The sequence below is a fragment of the Colobus angolensis genome, unplaced genomic scaffold (genome assembly GCF_000951035.1).
Source record: "Colobus angolensis palliatus isolate OR3802 unplaced genomic scaffold, Cang.pa_1.0 Scaffold125, whole genome shotgun sequence".
Lineage (NCBI taxonomy): Eukaryota > Metazoa > Chordata > Mammalia > Primates > Cercopithecidae > Colobus > Colobus angolensis.
This window is the reverse complement of record NW_012113697.1, coordinates 5,457,804-5,475,443: the sequence shown is the minus strand read 5'-3', so window position 1 is coordinate 5,475,443 and position 17,640 is coordinate 5,457,804. Positions and strand designations below refer to the sequence as shown.

The following is a 17,640-nucleotide window of genomic DNA, read 5'->3' as shown; positions in this document are numbered from 1 at the left end:
TTTTTTTTTTTTTTTTTGACAGAATCTCACTCAGTTGCCCAGGCTGGAGTACAGTGGTGCAATCTCGGTCCACTGCAACCTCTGCCTTCCGGGTTCAAGTGATTCTTCTGCCTCAGCCTCCCGAGTAGCTGGGACTACAGGCGCCTGCCACCTTGCCCAGCTAATTTTTTGTATATTTAGTAGAGACGGGGTTTCACCGTGTTAGCCAGGATGGTCTCGATCTCCTGACCGCGTGATCCACCCACCTTGGCCTCCCAAAATGCTGGGACTACAGGTGTGAGCCACCGCGCCCGGCCTATAGGTCCAATTTTTAAGACTTGTAACTCTGTGAAAGCAGATACCTTGACACAGACCATAACGTTCACACATGGGAAAGACTCAGGAACACTTCCAGTGCGGGCCTGAATTAGTACAGATGAGAAAAATGAATGCACAGTGTGTGCGTAAGTAGAGGGAATGCAGTAGTGTTGGGTAGACAAACTGGGTGAGGTTAGTTACAGAAAAGGGAAATTAAAGTTTTAAATTGGTAAACAGATAAATTAGGATGAGGGGAGAGATGAGATAAGGAGATAAGCAAATGAGAGAATAGTAGATAAGCAAATTGTTTAGCCTGGCTGGAAAAGGCTATGTGGTTGGAAATGATAGATGAGGTGGGGAATAGAGAGGGCCTTGGCAGGCAAGCAAGCAACTGGCTTGATGAAAATACTGTTTACTGCAAACTATTCTTGTGGCTGTATGTGAGATGGCTGGAGGCAGGAGAGACGTTTTGACGGGAATCCAATTGTGAGAGCTGAAGCAAAGGCTGCTGTGTTGTAGGAGTGAGTTCTGAATTGGGTGAGAGGAACTATTAGCCACAAAACGAAATAATTAATGAATGAAGAAGACTGATTGATAGTCCTTAGGGGACCTTATAACTCTGATATTCTGTATGGCTGTTACCTCCTTTGCAACATCTTCTGATATTCTACCCTCATTAGGAATCCCCTACAGATAGCTTGTGTTCTTGTTATAATCTGGGCCAATTTTTCATCTCTCATTTCTTCCAGAAGACCCAGGAGGCCAGCTTTGAAGAAAACCTGGAGGAAGAGACAGTCACAAATCATCTCCATACTGCAGGAGACGCAGAAATGGCAGAAGGTACTTGGGTCAGGTGTAAATAAATAACAATATACCTTGGTATGTCCAAATCTATATTGAGTGTGATCAATGTCAATAGAAGCAAGAAGTTTCTCAGAAGCCTTCTTGCTGTCAATGAACTGTCCCTCTGGAATAGCACTTGCATTTAAAACCTTGTATCTGCTCAGTTAAACAAAGAAGGAATGGTTAGGAAAATGTGACCACATGCCAACAAAAATGACACCAAAAAGAAATATCAACAAAAATCTGAGAGTAGAAATAAAAGTAGAAAATCCAACTGTCCTTTGAGGACAGATAGTAAAACAATATGATTTCCTGTTGCATGCCTGCTTCCTGTTATCCTTCTAACCTGTTGTATTATCCTACTACCACAAGACTATATTATTCGACTTCTTAATTTTTTAATATATACTGAGGATATATGAAACAAAATGAACAGAGGACACAATTAAGATGGTAAAATATTCACAGTATTAATGAAATACAACAAAGAAGACTGACCTTTGTTTAAAATCACCGTATAAGATTCTGCTTGGGAATCCTTTCCTACAGATGCGGATGCCTTCCAGCACGCCATTACACCTCAGCTGGTGCAACACAAGTTCATGTTCCATTGCCCCTAAAAATATAGAACAGTACTTATTACTGGGCATTTGATTTTCAAACCTGTGCCTGTTTGGTTATTTCACTCTCTGTGTCTTACCAGGAGTTTTGGTTTCATTGGGAATGATACACCGTACAAAGTGAGGGTGTGTGCTCCTCAGATTCGTCATCAGTTTATTTAAATTTTCCTAGAAAACCAGACAGAAAGGACTTGATGAAAAAGTTCTACTTCAGGTTGTTTTTTGTAGTTATGTGGAATGAACCTAGACAGTCCTTTACTAGGCATGCATCTGTGAGGCTTCATTGCTCTGTATTTTGAGGGTCTCAAGAGTTCTAGCCTGCCAAATAACAAAAAGGCCAAAGTGCTTGGAAGGAATGCACATCTCCAAGGTATTCCTTTGTAACACCAGGGATCTGTCTCATAAACAAATTGCAATTCAGTAACCTTGTGATTCACAAGGAAAGGTTCTCAACGGAGAATCACAAGATAAAAAGTGATGGCCTTGCTATGCTACTAATGAGCTGCCTGACTCTATAAAATCCCTTTTGTTTCTCTGGACATTATCTGAGAATAGTTGAGATTGTTTGTGGGGTGTCTTTCATCTCTCTCAGTGCTAATAATTTTCGCAGTAGCAGTTTACGGTGGTAACCTAAGTTAGCAATTGTCCTAACTTTTGCCTTTCCTTCCTTGAGTGTATTATTCCCTGGGACCTCTTAACCTCTGGTTTTGTTTTGGTTTTTGCAGAGTCTAAAACTGTGAAACTGGCTGGGCATGGCGGCTCACGCCTGTAATCCCAGCACTTTGGGAGGCCGAGGTGGGTGGATCGTGAGGTCAGGAGTTCGAGACCAGCCTGGCTAACATGGTGAAACCCCGTCTCTACTAAAAATACAAAAATTAGCCGGGTGTGGTGGCGGGCACCTGTAATCCCAACTACTCAGAAGGCTGAGGCAGGAGAATTGCTTGAACCCAGGAGGCGGAGGTTGCAGTGAGCCAAGATCGCGCCACTGCACTACAGCCTAGGTGACAAAGCAAGACTTCATCTCGAAAATAAAATAAAATAAAATAGTGAAACTATATAACCTTGGGTGGGTGGCTGTTGGGTACCTGAGACTATTTACTATCTGAAGCATATGGGGGGAGTTATTCCAGAAATACTCAGTTATGCCAGAGGATGATGTTTTAATCAGCCATAGAAAACTCATATGAATGTTTCTCAATATTCTTAGGTAAACGCTTAAGAAGGCAGATTTTTTTTTTTTTTTTTTGACAGAATCTCACTCAGTTGCCCAGGCTGGAGTACAGTGGTGCAATCTCGGTCCACTGCAACCTCTGCCTTCCGGGTTCAAGTGATTCTTCTGCCTCAGCCTCCCGAGTAGCTGGGACTACAGGCGCGCACCACTATGCCCAGCTAATTTGTATAGTTTTAGTAAAGATGGGATTTCACCATATTGGCCAGGCTGGTCTCGATTTCCTGACCTTGTGATCTGCCTGCCTTAGTCTCCCAAAGTGCTGGGATTACAGGCGTGAGCCACTGCGCCTGGCCAAGAAGGCAGATTTTTTTTTTTTTTCATATCTCAGTTAACCATTAGGAAATGAAGAAAATAAGTAATGTGAGTTCCTAATTTTGAAAACATGTATGAAAACAAGTTGATAAAACAGAAGTCTTATTTGGTAAGATAATGCAAATTGGTTGTGAGAAAGAAAAAGAACAAGAGTAGTTTTCTTGTTTATATCATAGGTCGTATGTCATGTCTGTATTTTAGTTTTATAAGGAATGAGACTTAGCCATAGACATTTTGATTAAAAAGCCATTATTAGTCCATATATAAGAACCATTTTTTAAGCTACATAGGGAAATCACATTATTTTGTAGTGAAACTATTATTCTTTAATCTCAAGAGATATTTCATATCTTAATGATCCATTTAAATCACTGGGCTTGGCTTTAGATGATTTTCAGCTGTAAGGAAAAATTAAATTCACCTCAGAGGACAAAGATATGTTTTGGTGAAAGATGTCATAAAGAGTGTTTCTGAAGCTCATTCTCAAAGAGGAACTCAGGAACATTTTCAAAGGGCAACATTAGTGGAATAAGAATATGGCCCTCCACAGGGACAGCTCTGAAGTTTAACTATACTTCTTTAGAAATCAGCTTCATTATATAATAAGAAAGTTTCTAAGGACATTTTGGCCATCCTGAATACATTAGATAATCATAATAAGGAATAATGGGTAAAGCATCCGTTCCTACAGGAGTACTATTTCCTGTAGGTACTCCTACAGGATGACAGCGGATATTTGAAGTGGTTCCTGTTAACATTTTATTCCCTCATAACGTATTCTAAATCCTTAATTATGATAATTCCTAGAAACTGAGTAGATATTTCAAATTAAATTTGTACTTTACCCTGAAAAGGGCAGACACAGTCTGGAAAGAAGAGCCCTTTTTCTTAGCACCTTTCTTTGCGCCGCTATCTGAGGTAAAAAGAAAACCCATCAATAAGAATAGAATACCAGAGGCTTATATGAACATGTGTTATAACATTCTATGAGAATGGGTTCAATTTAGATTAAGGACACAGAAAGTACCTGCTTCAGCACTCGCATACGTGGAAAAGAGACTGGCTAGAGTCTTCATTGCAGACTTCTGGTACAACCCAACCACAGTGTCATTCAGGGGGTCCTTGTTCTTGTCCAGCCAGCCAGTAATGTTGTAGTCCACAGTGCCAGCATAGTGAATCAGAGAGAAGTGGGCCTCGGCCTTGCCTTTGACCACCTTGGGCTTCTGGAAGTTGGCAGACTTGCCCAGGTGCTGGTCATACAGCTTGTTCTTGAAGGAGGTGTCTGTTGCCTTAGGGAACATACACTCTTCTTCCAGGATGGAGAAGATGCCCAGTGGCTGAATTCAGAAAAGTAACATTGGTGTCAACCTAACTTCTCTCAAAAGATAGAGACATGGTGGCTGTCATTTGACTGAATTATGAGCACACCCGATTAAATATATGTCTGAAGTAAACCAGGGTCATAGCTCAAAGAAGTCCCTTGTTATCACTACAGTGACTTTTGCACTATTCTTCTCACATTCAATCTGTAGCATTACTTTCAATTAAAAGAATGGCTGGATGCAAACTCCCTCAACACAGCATGCTGAAATGTTGTGTATTATCACTCTTTTTTCCTATTCAGTGAATAAATCTATTGTCAGAGTTTTTTTTTGCTATGAAAATAACTTGCTGACGTACGATGTTGACTCTATGCAGTAATTAAACAGTATAAACAACCAAACTTTCTTTAAGATATTTTGGGTATTTAATTTCTTTAAAATAGATTATAAGCTGAGTACAGTGGCTTACGCCTGTAATCCTAATACTTTGGGAGGACAAGACAGGAGGATCACTTGAACTCAGGAGTTTGAGACCAGCTAGGGCAACATGGCAAGACACTGTCTCTACAAAAAATTCAAAAATTAGCCAAGCACATGCCGGTGGTCCCAGCTACTTGGGAGACGGAGGTGAGAGGATTGCTTGAGCCTCAAGGTTGAGGCTGCAGTGAGCTGTGATCGTACCACTGCACTTTAGCCTGGGCAACAGAGTGAGACCCTGTCTAAATAACTAACTAACTAACTAAATAAAATCGATTATGAAGTAGCATATGCAGTTTGACTTCTTGACTTTGAACAGATTAGCTTTCATGAAAGTACTAACTGTATCGTGTGCATTAATTTTTATATAGAAAAATACAGCCGGGCACGGTGGCTCAAGCCTGTAATCCCAGCACTTTGGGAGGTCGAGACGGGTGGATCACGAGGTCAGGAGATCGAGACCATCCTGGCTAACACGGTGAAACCCCGTCTCTACTAAAAAATACAAAAAAAACTAGCCGGGCGAGGTGGCGGGTGCCTGTAGTCCCAGCTACTCAGGAGGCTGAGGCAGGAGAATGACGTAAACCCGGGAGGCGGAGCTTGCAGTGAGCCAAGATCACGCCACTGCACTCCAGCCTGGGCGACAGAGCGAGACTCTGTCTCAAAAAAAAAAAAAAAAAGGAAAAATATTTTTATTGTGGACATCATAGATCATAATGGAGATAGATCAAGAACTAATGAGGATAGTAGTTGCAGTGAAGCAGAACATCTGAAATAGAGTTTTCAGTGCTGCATTAAAGTTGGATTTGATCCAGTATCAGAATAAGAATGGTTAGAACAAAACAAAGTAAACACTGTCAGATCTTTCTTATGTAAAAGTTAAAAAGAGGAAGTCATTTCTAAGTAGTAATTTTCCAATTTGTTCAGATCACAAACCATTTGAGATTACAGTAATACTTTCTGGAATTGCTTAAGATTTCTGGGAAAGTGATCCTCGCAGTCTGCCCTTCTTTGGAAACCAAACTGACCTTCTCAATGAGCTCGATGCAGGCAGCCAGGTCCATCCCGAAGTCAATGAACGTCCACTCGATGCCTTCCTTCTTGTACTCCTCCTGCTCCAGCACGAACATGTGGTGGTTGAAAAACTGTTGCAGTTTCTCGTTGGTGAAGTTGATGCACAGCTGCTCCAGGCTGTTGAACTATACAAAATAGTAGAGATTTCCAACATCAAATGAGTTTTTATAGTAGTAAAATTCATTACTGAAAAAATTCTTTTCTTGAAAAAATGTGGAATGTAGTAATGAGATGCAATTCGAACTGTTATTCCTTCAAAAAATGATCATTGGCCGGGCGCAGTGTCTCACAACTGTAATTCCAGCACTTTGGGAGGCTGGCTGGGTGGAGCATGAGGTCAAGAGATCAAGACCATCCTGGCCAACATGGTGAAACCCTGTCTCTACTAAAAATACAAAAAAATTAGCTGGGCATGGTGGCGGGCGTCTGTAATCCCAGCTACTTGGGAGGCTGAAGCAGGAGAATTGCTTGAACCTGGGAGGCGGAAGTTGCAGTGAGCCGAGATCGTGCCACTGCACTCCAGACTGGGTGGCAGAGTGAGACTCTGAAAGAAAAGATCTTTATTCACATGAGCCTTTCTCATGAATTCCAGGCATTGTTTAGGGTCCCAGATATCAATGTTAGAACACAAGTTCTGGTAGAATTTACCTTTTCTCCTCTAAGATTCCATGGACAAGGGTATACATTAAAAGTTCAACCATGGTCCTGTGTTACGGTTTAGATTCAAAGGTAAAGGGGAAAGGAGTTTATTGGCAAGCCTCACTTCTTTTACCACTCCCACTCTCCAATTCCAAATAAAGTTCACATTTTCACCTTTGGCTGTTACATTATTAAGGAAAGCTGATCTTAAGACCTTTCGTATAAAGGTCTTGATGTATAAAGTGAAATCGTTAGGGTAATTTCTCTTCTATTTATAGCAGACATTTAGCAAATCCCCCTTGTCAGGTGTGTAAAACCAGGGACCTGATATAGTATAGCAGTTGAAGATCCAAAAGAGTCTTTGTAATAATTTACTCCCTTATTTTATAGATGGTGAACTGATGCCCTGGAGGTAAAATAGTTTGTGTAAGATGAATCTGGAAAAGGAGAGACAGACTCTCATCTGTCTCTAGGCTTCTACCTTTGGGCCTTTTCTCCTCTATAAAGAAGGCTTGTGTATGGACCAACTGCTGTAGATCTGGGTTGCTGTCCTGGATTTGTCTTATGCACCTGTGGGATCTTTAGCTAGTGTTTTGATTTCCCTGCATCTCAGTTTCTTTTATATAAGTTGGGAGAATATTAGCTACTCCTTGGGTTGTTTTGAAGATTAAATAAGGTAACATTTTGAAGTCCCTAGTGTGCACTGCTGGCCCAGTGAGTGTTAGCTATTATTACTAGTACATTATGTTACCTCCTATTTTGCAGATAACCCTTGTTCTAGGTGCAGTGTTGGAGGCAAGTAATATGGACACTATAAATGTGAATGAATAATGATAATACTTAATACATCAAAGCCCACAATTGCCTCCTTCTTAATTCTTATTAATATGAAGATAACTCACATCGAAGATTTCAAAGCCAGCAATGTCCAAGACCCCGATGAAGTACTGCCTGGGCTGCTTGGTGTCCAGCTGCTGGTTGATGCGAGTGACCATCCATAGGAACATCTTCTCGTAGACGGCTTTGGCCAGAGCACCCACCGCATTGTACACCTTCATAGATAATGTTTGTTGGTGTTGTTAAAGACATGCCATGAAGGCCTGAGATGTGTGTGATTCATTGAGGTCATGTACTTACCTGCTGCACAGTTTGACCTTTGGTGACATACTCATTGCCAACCTTGACCCTGGGGTAGCAGAGGGCTTTGAGTAGGTCTGCAGAGTTCAGACTCTGAAGATAGGCTGCCTTGTCAGCAACTGCAGAGACATAGTTCAGGACATGTTTCATGAAGGATATCCTCTTTTACCTACTCTTTCCATTTTTTCTCCAATTCAACCTATTATTTAAATAAAAAGCTCAAATAACTCTATAAAAGGCCAAATGAGATTCTCTAACCTTAGAGCATGTGGTTGCCAGTAAATGGTTGATTGCTTATACTGACCTTTAGTAATTTATTGCAAGTAGTTTTAAAGAAATTTTTCATCAACCATAAACATATGTAATGTTTACTGCAGTCTTGCAATTTTTTATAAGTAAAAGCCATAGTCCCTGTTTTTAAGACACATTAGGTGTAATTGGAAGGATAATATAAATATTCACTGTTAGAGAGGGTAAACGTCAGAATATTTTGATTCTCATCTTAGTTTTTCACCTCCCTATTAAACCTTGCTGGATTAATTTCCTTATCTAAAAATGTGGAGATTAAATTTTACTGGGTGATCCCTACAGAGTCCCTATCTAAAATTCTGTCAGTGACTATAATGTAAATAAATGTGACATGTCAGGTACACCAGTAACCAATGAAATGTTTAGAGGAAGAAGAAAGAATGTCAGTTTGAGGTGGTCAGGAAAGGCTTTAAGGAGCGATAACTATCTTTCTGTGGTAGGTCCTGTATATTGTGTGTTCTTTCCATACATAGAATATATAATCTTTTTTCTCAATTCCTTTTTTTAAATCTTACTTGCTGCCTATGTTGTCTATAGATTTATATACAGACAATACACACATTCATACGGATGACTCTGGGGGTATCTTTCTCCCCAGCCCTGAATTTGGGCAGATTCTCTGTTGTCCATTCCTAGGGTCTTCCTATTCAGTGCTGAAACAGAGCAGCCTACAGTTATCTCATATACCCACCTTCATTGCCAAGGCCAACGAGGAGCACTGTTATACCTCATTCTATCTCATAGTTTGTGCTTATAAGTGGCTTTTGGGGTTTGTTGTGACTTATTTGGGCTGGATGGAAATGATGGAGACATGGAGATGTAAGGAAGGGAGGGGGTGAGGAAAGCATGCAGTGTGTGTAAATGTGTATATGCCCTTCACAAGTCACAAGTCCAGCCACAAAGGAGATGTGAGTGAAAAATAGGATTTTTTTTTTTTTTTGCTACATTCTCTCATTAAACCCAGAAAAGGTTTCATTTGGTACCTTCTGTGCCATCTGGCTCAGCTTGCTCCTCACGCTGCTTTTGCTTGAATTTCATGTTCCCATAATGCATCACAGCCCCTGTGAGTTTATAGATGGACACTTTCTCTTCAGGAGTGAAGCCCAGGATGTCAATGGCACTCTACCAGGAAAAATGATAGGACAGAGGTTAGGGCTGAAGAGACTAACTTATAAGAGAATTTATACATATCCTAAGGTAACCACAGTAAGTTACTTACCTACAGTAAGTTGCTATTATCATTCCCATACGTAATGGATTTTTAAAATTAGTGTGTTTGACTTACATCAGTGGCCATCAACTCTTCTTGGTCATCAATACTGGGAACTGTGATCTCCCCCTGACTGACGAAGGCATAGTCATATGGGTTGGTGGTGATCAGGAGCATTTCTGGGTTACAGAATTCAGGGCATACATTTTACATTAGACATTGTTAATAAAATATGAACTTCCATCTATGACTTTAAGTTCTTTCTTACCAATTAGATCTGGCTTCTTATTGGAAGTGATCTGATAAAAAATATGGTAGCTTCTTTCTGCCTTTAGCTGGAAAGTAACTCTGGACTTTTCTAAAAGATCTGGAGAGGGAAATAGATATCGAGTTAGAAAAAAGTATCAGTGCTTCTGAGATGGTAAATGAAACTCACGTCTTTGGTCAAATTTGGGGCATTACATTTGGCTCCAGTGAGATTTCAACTTGACCAATTGCAGATGGATTGTGATTCTCACTGTCTAAGAGCAGCAACTGAAGCATACCTGCTCTAGGACAAATATATTTTTCACATGAAGAATCCATGAGCTCTGTATTTTAGTTGATCCCTAATGTCCCCTCCTTCTTTGGATCACCTAGGATTCACTCTGTGGTGAGGGGCTACCTTGGAAACATCTACCAAAACTCAGATCTGGAGCAAACCACAGAGATGTATTGGAAACCCATAGGTAGCCCTAGCTTTTGTCCTGGAAAAAAATCATAGTTGCTTCTGAGGCAGGAATTTCTCTAGGATGTGTTACAGAACCATCAAGTCTGAGACTGAGATAAAGGGAGCACTCAGTGGATTATGGGTAAGCCTAGCATTAGCTTACAGGCAGTACTGGCAGCAGACTACCCTTTTAACAGGCTTCATGCGCAGCAAAGGTTGCAAAATATCCCTGCAAATGAAATCAGTTGTCTCTCTGTTTTGATTTTCAATGGTCCTGTTACTCACATGTTTCTATATCAGCAGATGCCAGCTTCCCTGTAGTTCCAAAGTGGATTCTAATGAATTTACCCTTGAAAAGAATATTTAATATTAGAAAACTGAAACACACAGAGAGATGCAACTGAAATAGTAATTCAATAATAATTCAGATGTGGCTACTCTGGAAGTTAGGGAGGGAGTAGACCCCTCTGTGACCAAGAGACTCACAAAGCGAGAGGAGTTGTCATTCCTCACAGTTTTGGCATTGCCAAAGGCTTCCAGCAGGGGATTGGCGCTGATTATTTGATCTTCCAGAGTCCCCTGCAAAGGAAGGAGCAGTTCTCACATCTGGAACTCCAGATATCTGAGAGCCTTGACAGAGTCTTTGACTCTGGCTACCAGACCTACCTGCATTTTGCCAGATTCATCCTTCTTCTTCTCTCCAGTAACTGCAATTGTTGCAAAGTATTGGATGACACGCTTGGTGTTCACAGTCTTTCCGGCACCAGATTCTCCGCTGTCAAATGGAAATCAGAGAAGAAATCAGAGAACTATGGCCTGCATTGTCAACATCTAAGACAATCCTTGCAAATCAGAGAAGAAAAAAAATCACATACGTGATCAGGATGGACTGGTTCTCTCGATCTGTGAATGAATTCAAAATCATCAGTTAAAAAATGCATATTTAATATGAAGATTATTGAATCAGTTCAGATCAAACACAGCTTGTTCTTTGTAACTTTTTGAAGATGTCAACTTTGGTTTTGGTTTTGTGTTTATCCTCCAAAATAGCCATTTGCTTCTCACTGTAAAATTTGTGAAAATGAGAGCAAGGAATCATCTATTCCTTTTTGTATTTGTTAATTTTTAATTGTGGTAAGATACACATAACATAAAATTTACCATTAACCATTTTTAAGTGTAGAGATCACTGGCAGTAAATACATTCGTAAAGTTGTACAATCATCACCACACTTCATCTCCATAACTCTTTTCATCTTGTCAAACTGAAACTCTGTGTCCCTTAAACTCTTAACTCCTCATCTCCTACTCCTCCCATTCCCTGGCACCCACCGTTCTACTTTCTGCCTCTGTGAATTTGACTACTCTAGGTACCTCATATAAGAGGAATCATAGAGTATTTGTCTTTTTTGTGACTGGCTTCTTTCACTCAGCATGATGCCCTCAAGGTTCGTTCATATTTTAGCATATGTTTGAATTGCCTTCCTTTTAGAGGCAGGATATCTTCTTGCGTGTGTATACCACATTTTGCGTATCCGTTCATCTGCCGATGGATACTTGGGTTGCTTCCATGTTTTTGCTATTGTAAATAATGCTGCTATTAACACAGTTGTAAAATGTCTCTTCCAGACCCTGCTTCCAGTTCTTTTGGGTATATACTCAGAAGTGGAATTGCTAGATCATACTGTAATTCTATTTCTAATTTGTTGAGGAACTACCATACTGTTTCCACAGTGGCTGAATCATTTTACATGATCACTAACAGTGTACAAGAGTTCTAATTTCTCCAGTTCTTGTCAAAACTTGTTATTTTCTGATTTTTTGATAGTAAACATCCTAATGAGTGTAAGGTACATATTTGATTAATTTTTAAAACATTTATTACAGAAAATTCAAACATATACAGAAGTGGAGACAATAATATAATGAATCCCCATGTGCCCATCATACAGAGGCAATGGTTATTAACATTTGGCCAATTTTATATCATCTATACGCCATCCCAATCTCACTGAATTATTTTAAAGAAAATCCCAGACATCTTATAATTTTATTTATAAATACTTCAATTATAATTACAGAATTTTGAAGTCATAAAAGATCTTAGAAATTGCTTAGGCCAACCCTTACATTTGAGGGATAAAAAACTGAGACCAATAAAGGAGGAAGTGACTTTTCTAATATTAAGTACATAGCTAGTTAAGGTCAAAGATATCCTCCTGGCCTCTTCCCAGCTTTTGATGTCACTCATTTGACTTCTGGCAATACTAAATAAGGAAGGGGTCTGGAATTGTGAATATTTGTGTTCATCTGCTTTTATTTTCCTTTTAATCTTATATGCATTTCTAAATAATAAAAACAAATGTCACTGATTATGTGACTGATACGTTGTATTTATATCAGTTTGCTGATTTGTTAAATCTCTAATTCTATAGTGTTAGATTATAGATTTTAGAGAATTCTAAAACCTAAAAATCTATTCAGGGAAAATAGATACAAATCTGGATGTTATGTAGATGTAGATGTAGACATAGACTTCAGAAAACTTTAGCCTTCTCTTCATGGAAGTCGATGCAGATTTTGCATCCTAGTCAGATAGATTTGTTTTCTAGTATAAGCAAAACCGTGGAAGATTATATCACGTCTAGTGGGAGCACAGATAGGAAAACAATGTTCGGGTCTCTTGGCAATGCTAAAATAACATTCACCAGCTCAAATGCTAGAGCGCTGCACCATTTTGTACTAAAATCATGTTTGGGAGCCATAAGTAACCTTCAGTTTGGAGCAGCCCCAAACCAAACCATTTGGAGCAGAGAGCTTGCTGGGTGGGAGGGCAGGGGTGGTGTGCATAGCTGTGTAAATGCAGCTGCTGAGTATTAAAACCCCTGAAATGAGCCAGCGTTTGGATAATTTCTGGGAGGTAGTTAGCTTCTGTTGACAACCAAAGAACAGTTTACTGGCATAGAATCCTTGTAGAATCTGTTGGCCAATTTGTAATGGGAGATTCCTATTTTATCCCTTCCTCTTTTTTCTCCCCCTTGAAAAGACAATTTAAAAACAAGTGCAAAAAAACAAACCAAAAAGAAAGAAAAAACACCTTAGTTTCCAAAATTCCATGGAACAACAGGAAACTCAGGAATAGAAACTATTTCCAAAGGCAGTGCATTTGGTGTATGAAGATAAAAGGTTTTAATGCTGTATTTGGGCCTATAATGCATATCAAAGCTGGTTGTTTATACTTTGATAAGGCAGGAATAACAGGCTTTGATAACAATTTAAAAATTTTTCTCAGAAAAGATTTTTTCCTTTCATTTTAATAGGAAAGCGCTTCAAATATTTGGGAGGAAAATCATAGCTTTCTTTACTCATGTTCTGCCCTTAAAGGCTGGCAATATTAGCTGTGTCATTCAAAAATAAATGTAAGAATTCACAAAGTTTTCCAGCTGTAGCTGATAACTCTTTTCGTTGATTGCTGTGAACCTGGGTATTTTTAAAAAGTCTATTTGAACAGTTTTTTCTATCCAAATTGGAAAGTAAAAAAATATGGAAAACAATAAGTATGTTTACAGTGGTCTAGTAATTGTTTCAGCTAACCTTCCACTTAACTGTCTGTGTTAGCTTGGGTAGGACAGTGAATTCAGTGAGCTTCACTTTGCTCATCTGTAAAATGGAGGTAGCTGCTGGGAAGAGCATAAGATGTCACGGCTGTGAAAGTTTTTTGAAAACAGTGAAGCCCCATGTGGCTAGAATGTATTATTATAACATAATGAGGCTTGGAAGAGGTCTGTTTGTTCCGCAAAGATTCTATTTACACATTTCTGTAAATAGATGCCTCTCTCACTCACCAGTCAACATGAACTGATAGGCATTGTCAGAGATGGAGAAGATGTGGGGCGGGGCCTCCTGGCGCTTTTTGCCTCTGTAGGCAGCCACCACCTCTGGCTTGTACACTGGCAGCCACTTGTAGGGGTTGACGGTGACACAGAAGAGGCCTGAGTAGGTCTGTGAAAATCAGAACATTTATCATTTGGATCTTGTTTTTACTCAGAGAGAGACATGAAATAAAAAGGTATTTACAGACACTCACGTAGATCATCCAGGCTGCGTAGCGCTCTTTGAGGTTGTACAGCACTCCAGGCTCGTGTAGGTGAGTCATCATGGCCATGTCCTCAATTTTGTCATATTTTGGAGGGTTCATAGGGAAGACTTGGTCTTCCCTGACAGTTAGAGTCTGGTGAGTGAGCAAGAAACCAGTTCGTTTTTGTTTGTTTGTTTGAGATAGAGATTTGCTCTTGTTGCCCAGGCTGGAGTGCAGTGGCGCAATCTCAGCTCACTGCAACCTCCGCCTTCCTGGTTCAAGCGATTCTCCTGCCTCAGCCTCCCAAGTAGCTGGGATTGCAAGCGCCCACCACCATGCCTAGCTAATTTTAGTATTTTTAGTAGAGACAGGGTTTCGCCATGTTGGCCAGGCTGGTCTCAAACTCCTGATCTCAGGTGATCCACCCGCCTCAGCCTCCCAAAGTGCTGGGATTACAGGCGTGCGCCACTGCCCCTGGCTGAGACCAATTTGTTTTGATAGTTGGAGGTAGGGTTTATGTTTGCCTGTATATTTTGGTGTAAAACTATAATCGCACATACTTCTCATTATTTTATTTAATGTCCTCTTTAAAAAGGCATGAAATATATTCATTTCAGAGCTTCAGTGTTAAGAAAATCAGCTTCCTATGATGAGCTAGGACACTATCTTTTTAAAAGATTTTTTCCTCCCACATTCACTTATCCCAGATTTATCACTTTGTATCCTTTTATTCTTATTTTAATAGGCTAAATTTTTATTGTTTTTCTTTCATTCATTAAGAAACTTCGTTTTCTGGAAGTAATGGGGATATTAATACATTATTTAACTAAGTAAATATTTAACTTCTGATAGAAGGAGCTTGTTTTCATTTCTCTCACGTTTGGAGATTCACACTAGGAAGTGGGGAATTGAAGAAGGGAGATAGTGAAGGCCATACATAGTGGGGTGAGGTCCTGTGCGAAGTTGGGAAGGGAAGACATGAAATTATTGCTGTGAATTCCTTTTGCCTTCCGCATCTAATGTCTCTACACTGACTAGACGGGTGTTTGCATTGGCAACAGGCTTGGAGATTCCCAGGAAGTTAGGCTTCAACTTTTGAACCAAGAAATAAAATGGGGAGTATTTTCTCCCTGTTTTCACTTACTGCTCCACCTTCAGTCTTTACAGTTACTCTCCCTCCTTCTTTGCTCTGTATAGCACTCTTCACATAGGATTCCTTGGGCTCCGCCACAAAGACAGATGTTTTAGCATCAAACGGCTTGTTTTGGGCCTCAATCCGCTCCTTTTCCGATTTTCGAAGGTAGGGAGCAGCTTCGCCAAAAACAGCCATCTCAGCATCCGAGCTCGCACTCATGGCTGCGATTTATTCAGCAAAGGATTCTGCCTAGGGAGGAAAGAAACGGCAGAGAGAGAAATAAAAAGCAGAAGTCACAAATGTGAGTTAGGCTTTGAAATGAAAGACATGTTGAACATAGCCTGTGCTGTAACTGTTCCTCCAAACTGGCACTCCCCAGTGTTCTAACACAGTCGAAAGGACAAGTTTGGAGTCAGACTGTAATTTGAGATTTCATTTTTAGGACTATGAGTTTCCTTTCCAGATCACATATCTTGATCCTCAGGGATAGGGTACCTACAACTGAATTAGAATGAAACCTCTGCAGCTAAAACTATTGATGGATTGTTTTGTAGCAACTGTCATTATTTAATTCCCTCTCCTCTTTCTGCATAGTGTTTGTCTATGCCATATGCCAGGACAATCACACAGTGAGAAAAGAAAGTTTGTCTTGTTCGAATGAAGGTTGATATTTTCAAAGCTATCAAAAAACCTTTGCCTTTTAAGATGACCTTTTTGTCTCATAAAGCAAATAATTATTTTTAACATCTTTATGTTGATATTTGGTGTTGTATCTCTCAGTGGATTGTTAGAAGAACGTAATACATTCTAGTACTCCGAATTTTTTGTCATTTGGCTTGTTCCCAACAGACTTAGCATTGCCTTGATTCCAAAATCTTTTTTGACATGAGAGATTTCAGCTGTCAGTTAACAGATCTAACCACAGAGGAATGAGAGCTTCAGCATAAAGGCCCTTCTTCCCACATAAATTCCATGGGGTTCTTTACTTTCCACCCAGAAAACAGAGAAAAAAATTTAAGAGTACATCACATGCATGTAAGCCATTGTCTTCTGATTAATAGATAGGCCTCTGCTATGTGGACATGTTAGATTGGTTGAGTTTTTCCTTTATTTTCAATTAGTAAGTTACTTAGGGAAGGGCAGGATCCGTCTTAAATTAGTCATGGAATTTAGTCATGGTATTACACCCCATGGATGTAACACTTGAGACCTTTTCCGTAAATAATAATAAGTCTTTCTAACAACAAATAATGAATCATCAAAGGTAGCTAAAATATAATGGTTTTAACAATGGTGTTTGTGTTTATATTTTTAGGTAAGAATCTTTCTGGGGTCTTCAAAAGTGTCTATAAAATGTCTTAAGTGTTCAATGCTTTGCCATAGAAGAAGACTGGCGTGGACTAGTCTATTGCCACTGGACAGTTCTAAGCACAGCTGAGAACTCCCTGTCAAAGCTAATTCTGTTCTAAATGGTCTTTTAATCTTAGAACTCAAATGAGGATAGTCTCTGAGAACAAGACATTATGAAAAAGTTATTTTCTAGCATTTATAAACACTCATTCAGAAACACTCTTTCCTGATATAACTGCAAAAACATGGAAATGGTGTATAATTAAGGATTGTTCACAGCTTCATTAGACTATATCCCCTCTGTCATCAATAAATTAATAAAGCCAAGTCTTACCTCTGGAGTTCCAGATGAAAATGCAATTTCAGAAGTGTTCCACACTGTAAAACAACAAGCTTCTTGTTAGTGATGCTCCGAAATTCCAGTACTATAGTTACAGAATTGAAGTTTCCCTACCCTAAAGCTTGGTTCTATGAAGATAGAAGTTAAGATGGAGAGAGCAGTTTAATGCTCACAAAAAGCTACGAGGTCAGCCCTTTTGCCCCACCTGGGGTTTTTGGAGTTCCAAGGCCCTCATCACTTACCTCTGGGTTCTTGGTGGAGATAAGGCACAAGGGTCAGTCCTGCTTATATAGGAACTAATGTGCTGATGCTGCAACGACCTCCTCTTTGTTAGGGCAAGACATTTGGCAACATAGTTTGTAGTGACATTTGTCATGTTTGGATATAATTAGAAGTATTCATATCATTTTGAGTATGCAAACCAATCTCCTATAAATAATTTGACAGAGACCAATCTGCCGGTAGAGAATGCTTTCTAGTGTGCTGGGAAGGGAATCTTTGACAGTGCCTGATGAGGCCTCAGAGTAAGTTCTTAAGCGCTATATTCAATTTGGCAA

General features: G+C 39.7%; 1 protein-coding gene across 1 annotated transcript in view; it reads right to left on the bottom strand.

The window, feature by feature from the left end:
- Positions 1–17,346, bottom strand: part of MYH8 (myosin, heavy chain 8, skeletal muscle, perinatal) — a 32,053-nt gene extending 14,707 nt beyond the window's left edge. The window contains exons 1-21 of the mRNA XM_011933253.1: positions 17,326–17,346; positions 17,078–17,121; positions 15,403–15,642; positions 14,268–14,411; positions 14,026–14,182; positions 11,056–11,083; positions 10,847–10,955; positions 10,667–10,759; positions 10,466–10,529; positions 9,740–9,838; positions 9,547–9,650; positions 9,245–9,383; positions 7,953–8,071; positions 7,718–7,867; positions 6,131–6,301; positions 4,331–4,640; positions 4,149–4,216; positions 1,841–1,928; positions 1,639–1,756; positions 1,173–1,296; positions 940–1,076 (exon numbers count right to left, since the gene is read on the bottom strand). Of these exons, the coding sequence (XP_011788643.1) occupies positions 940–1,076; positions 1,173–1,296; positions 1,639–1,756; positions 1,841–1,928; positions 4,149–4,216; positions 4,331–4,640; positions 6,131–6,301; positions 7,718–7,867; positions 7,953–8,071; positions 9,245–9,383; positions 9,547–9,650; positions 9,740–9,838; positions 10,466–10,529; positions 10,667–10,759; positions 10,847–10,955; positions 11,056–11,083; positions 14,026–14,182; positions 14,268–14,411; positions 15,403–15,612 (2,432 nt within the window). The 5' untranslated portion in view covers positions 15,613–15,642; positions 17,078–17,121; positions 17,326–17,346. The remainder of the gene's footprint in view (positions 1–939; positions 1,077–1,172; positions 1,297–1,638; positions 1,757–1,840; positions 1,929–4,148; positions 4,217–4,330; positions 4,641–6,130; positions 6,302–7,717; positions 7,868–7,952; positions 8,072–9,244; positions 9,384–9,546; positions 9,651–9,739; positions 9,839–10,465; positions 10,530–10,666; positions 10,760–10,846; positions 10,956–11,055; positions 11,084–14,025; positions 14,183–14,267; positions 14,412–15,402; positions 15,643–17,077; positions 17,122–17,325) is intronic.
- Between the last annotated feature and the right edge of the window lie 294 nt (positions 17,347–17,640).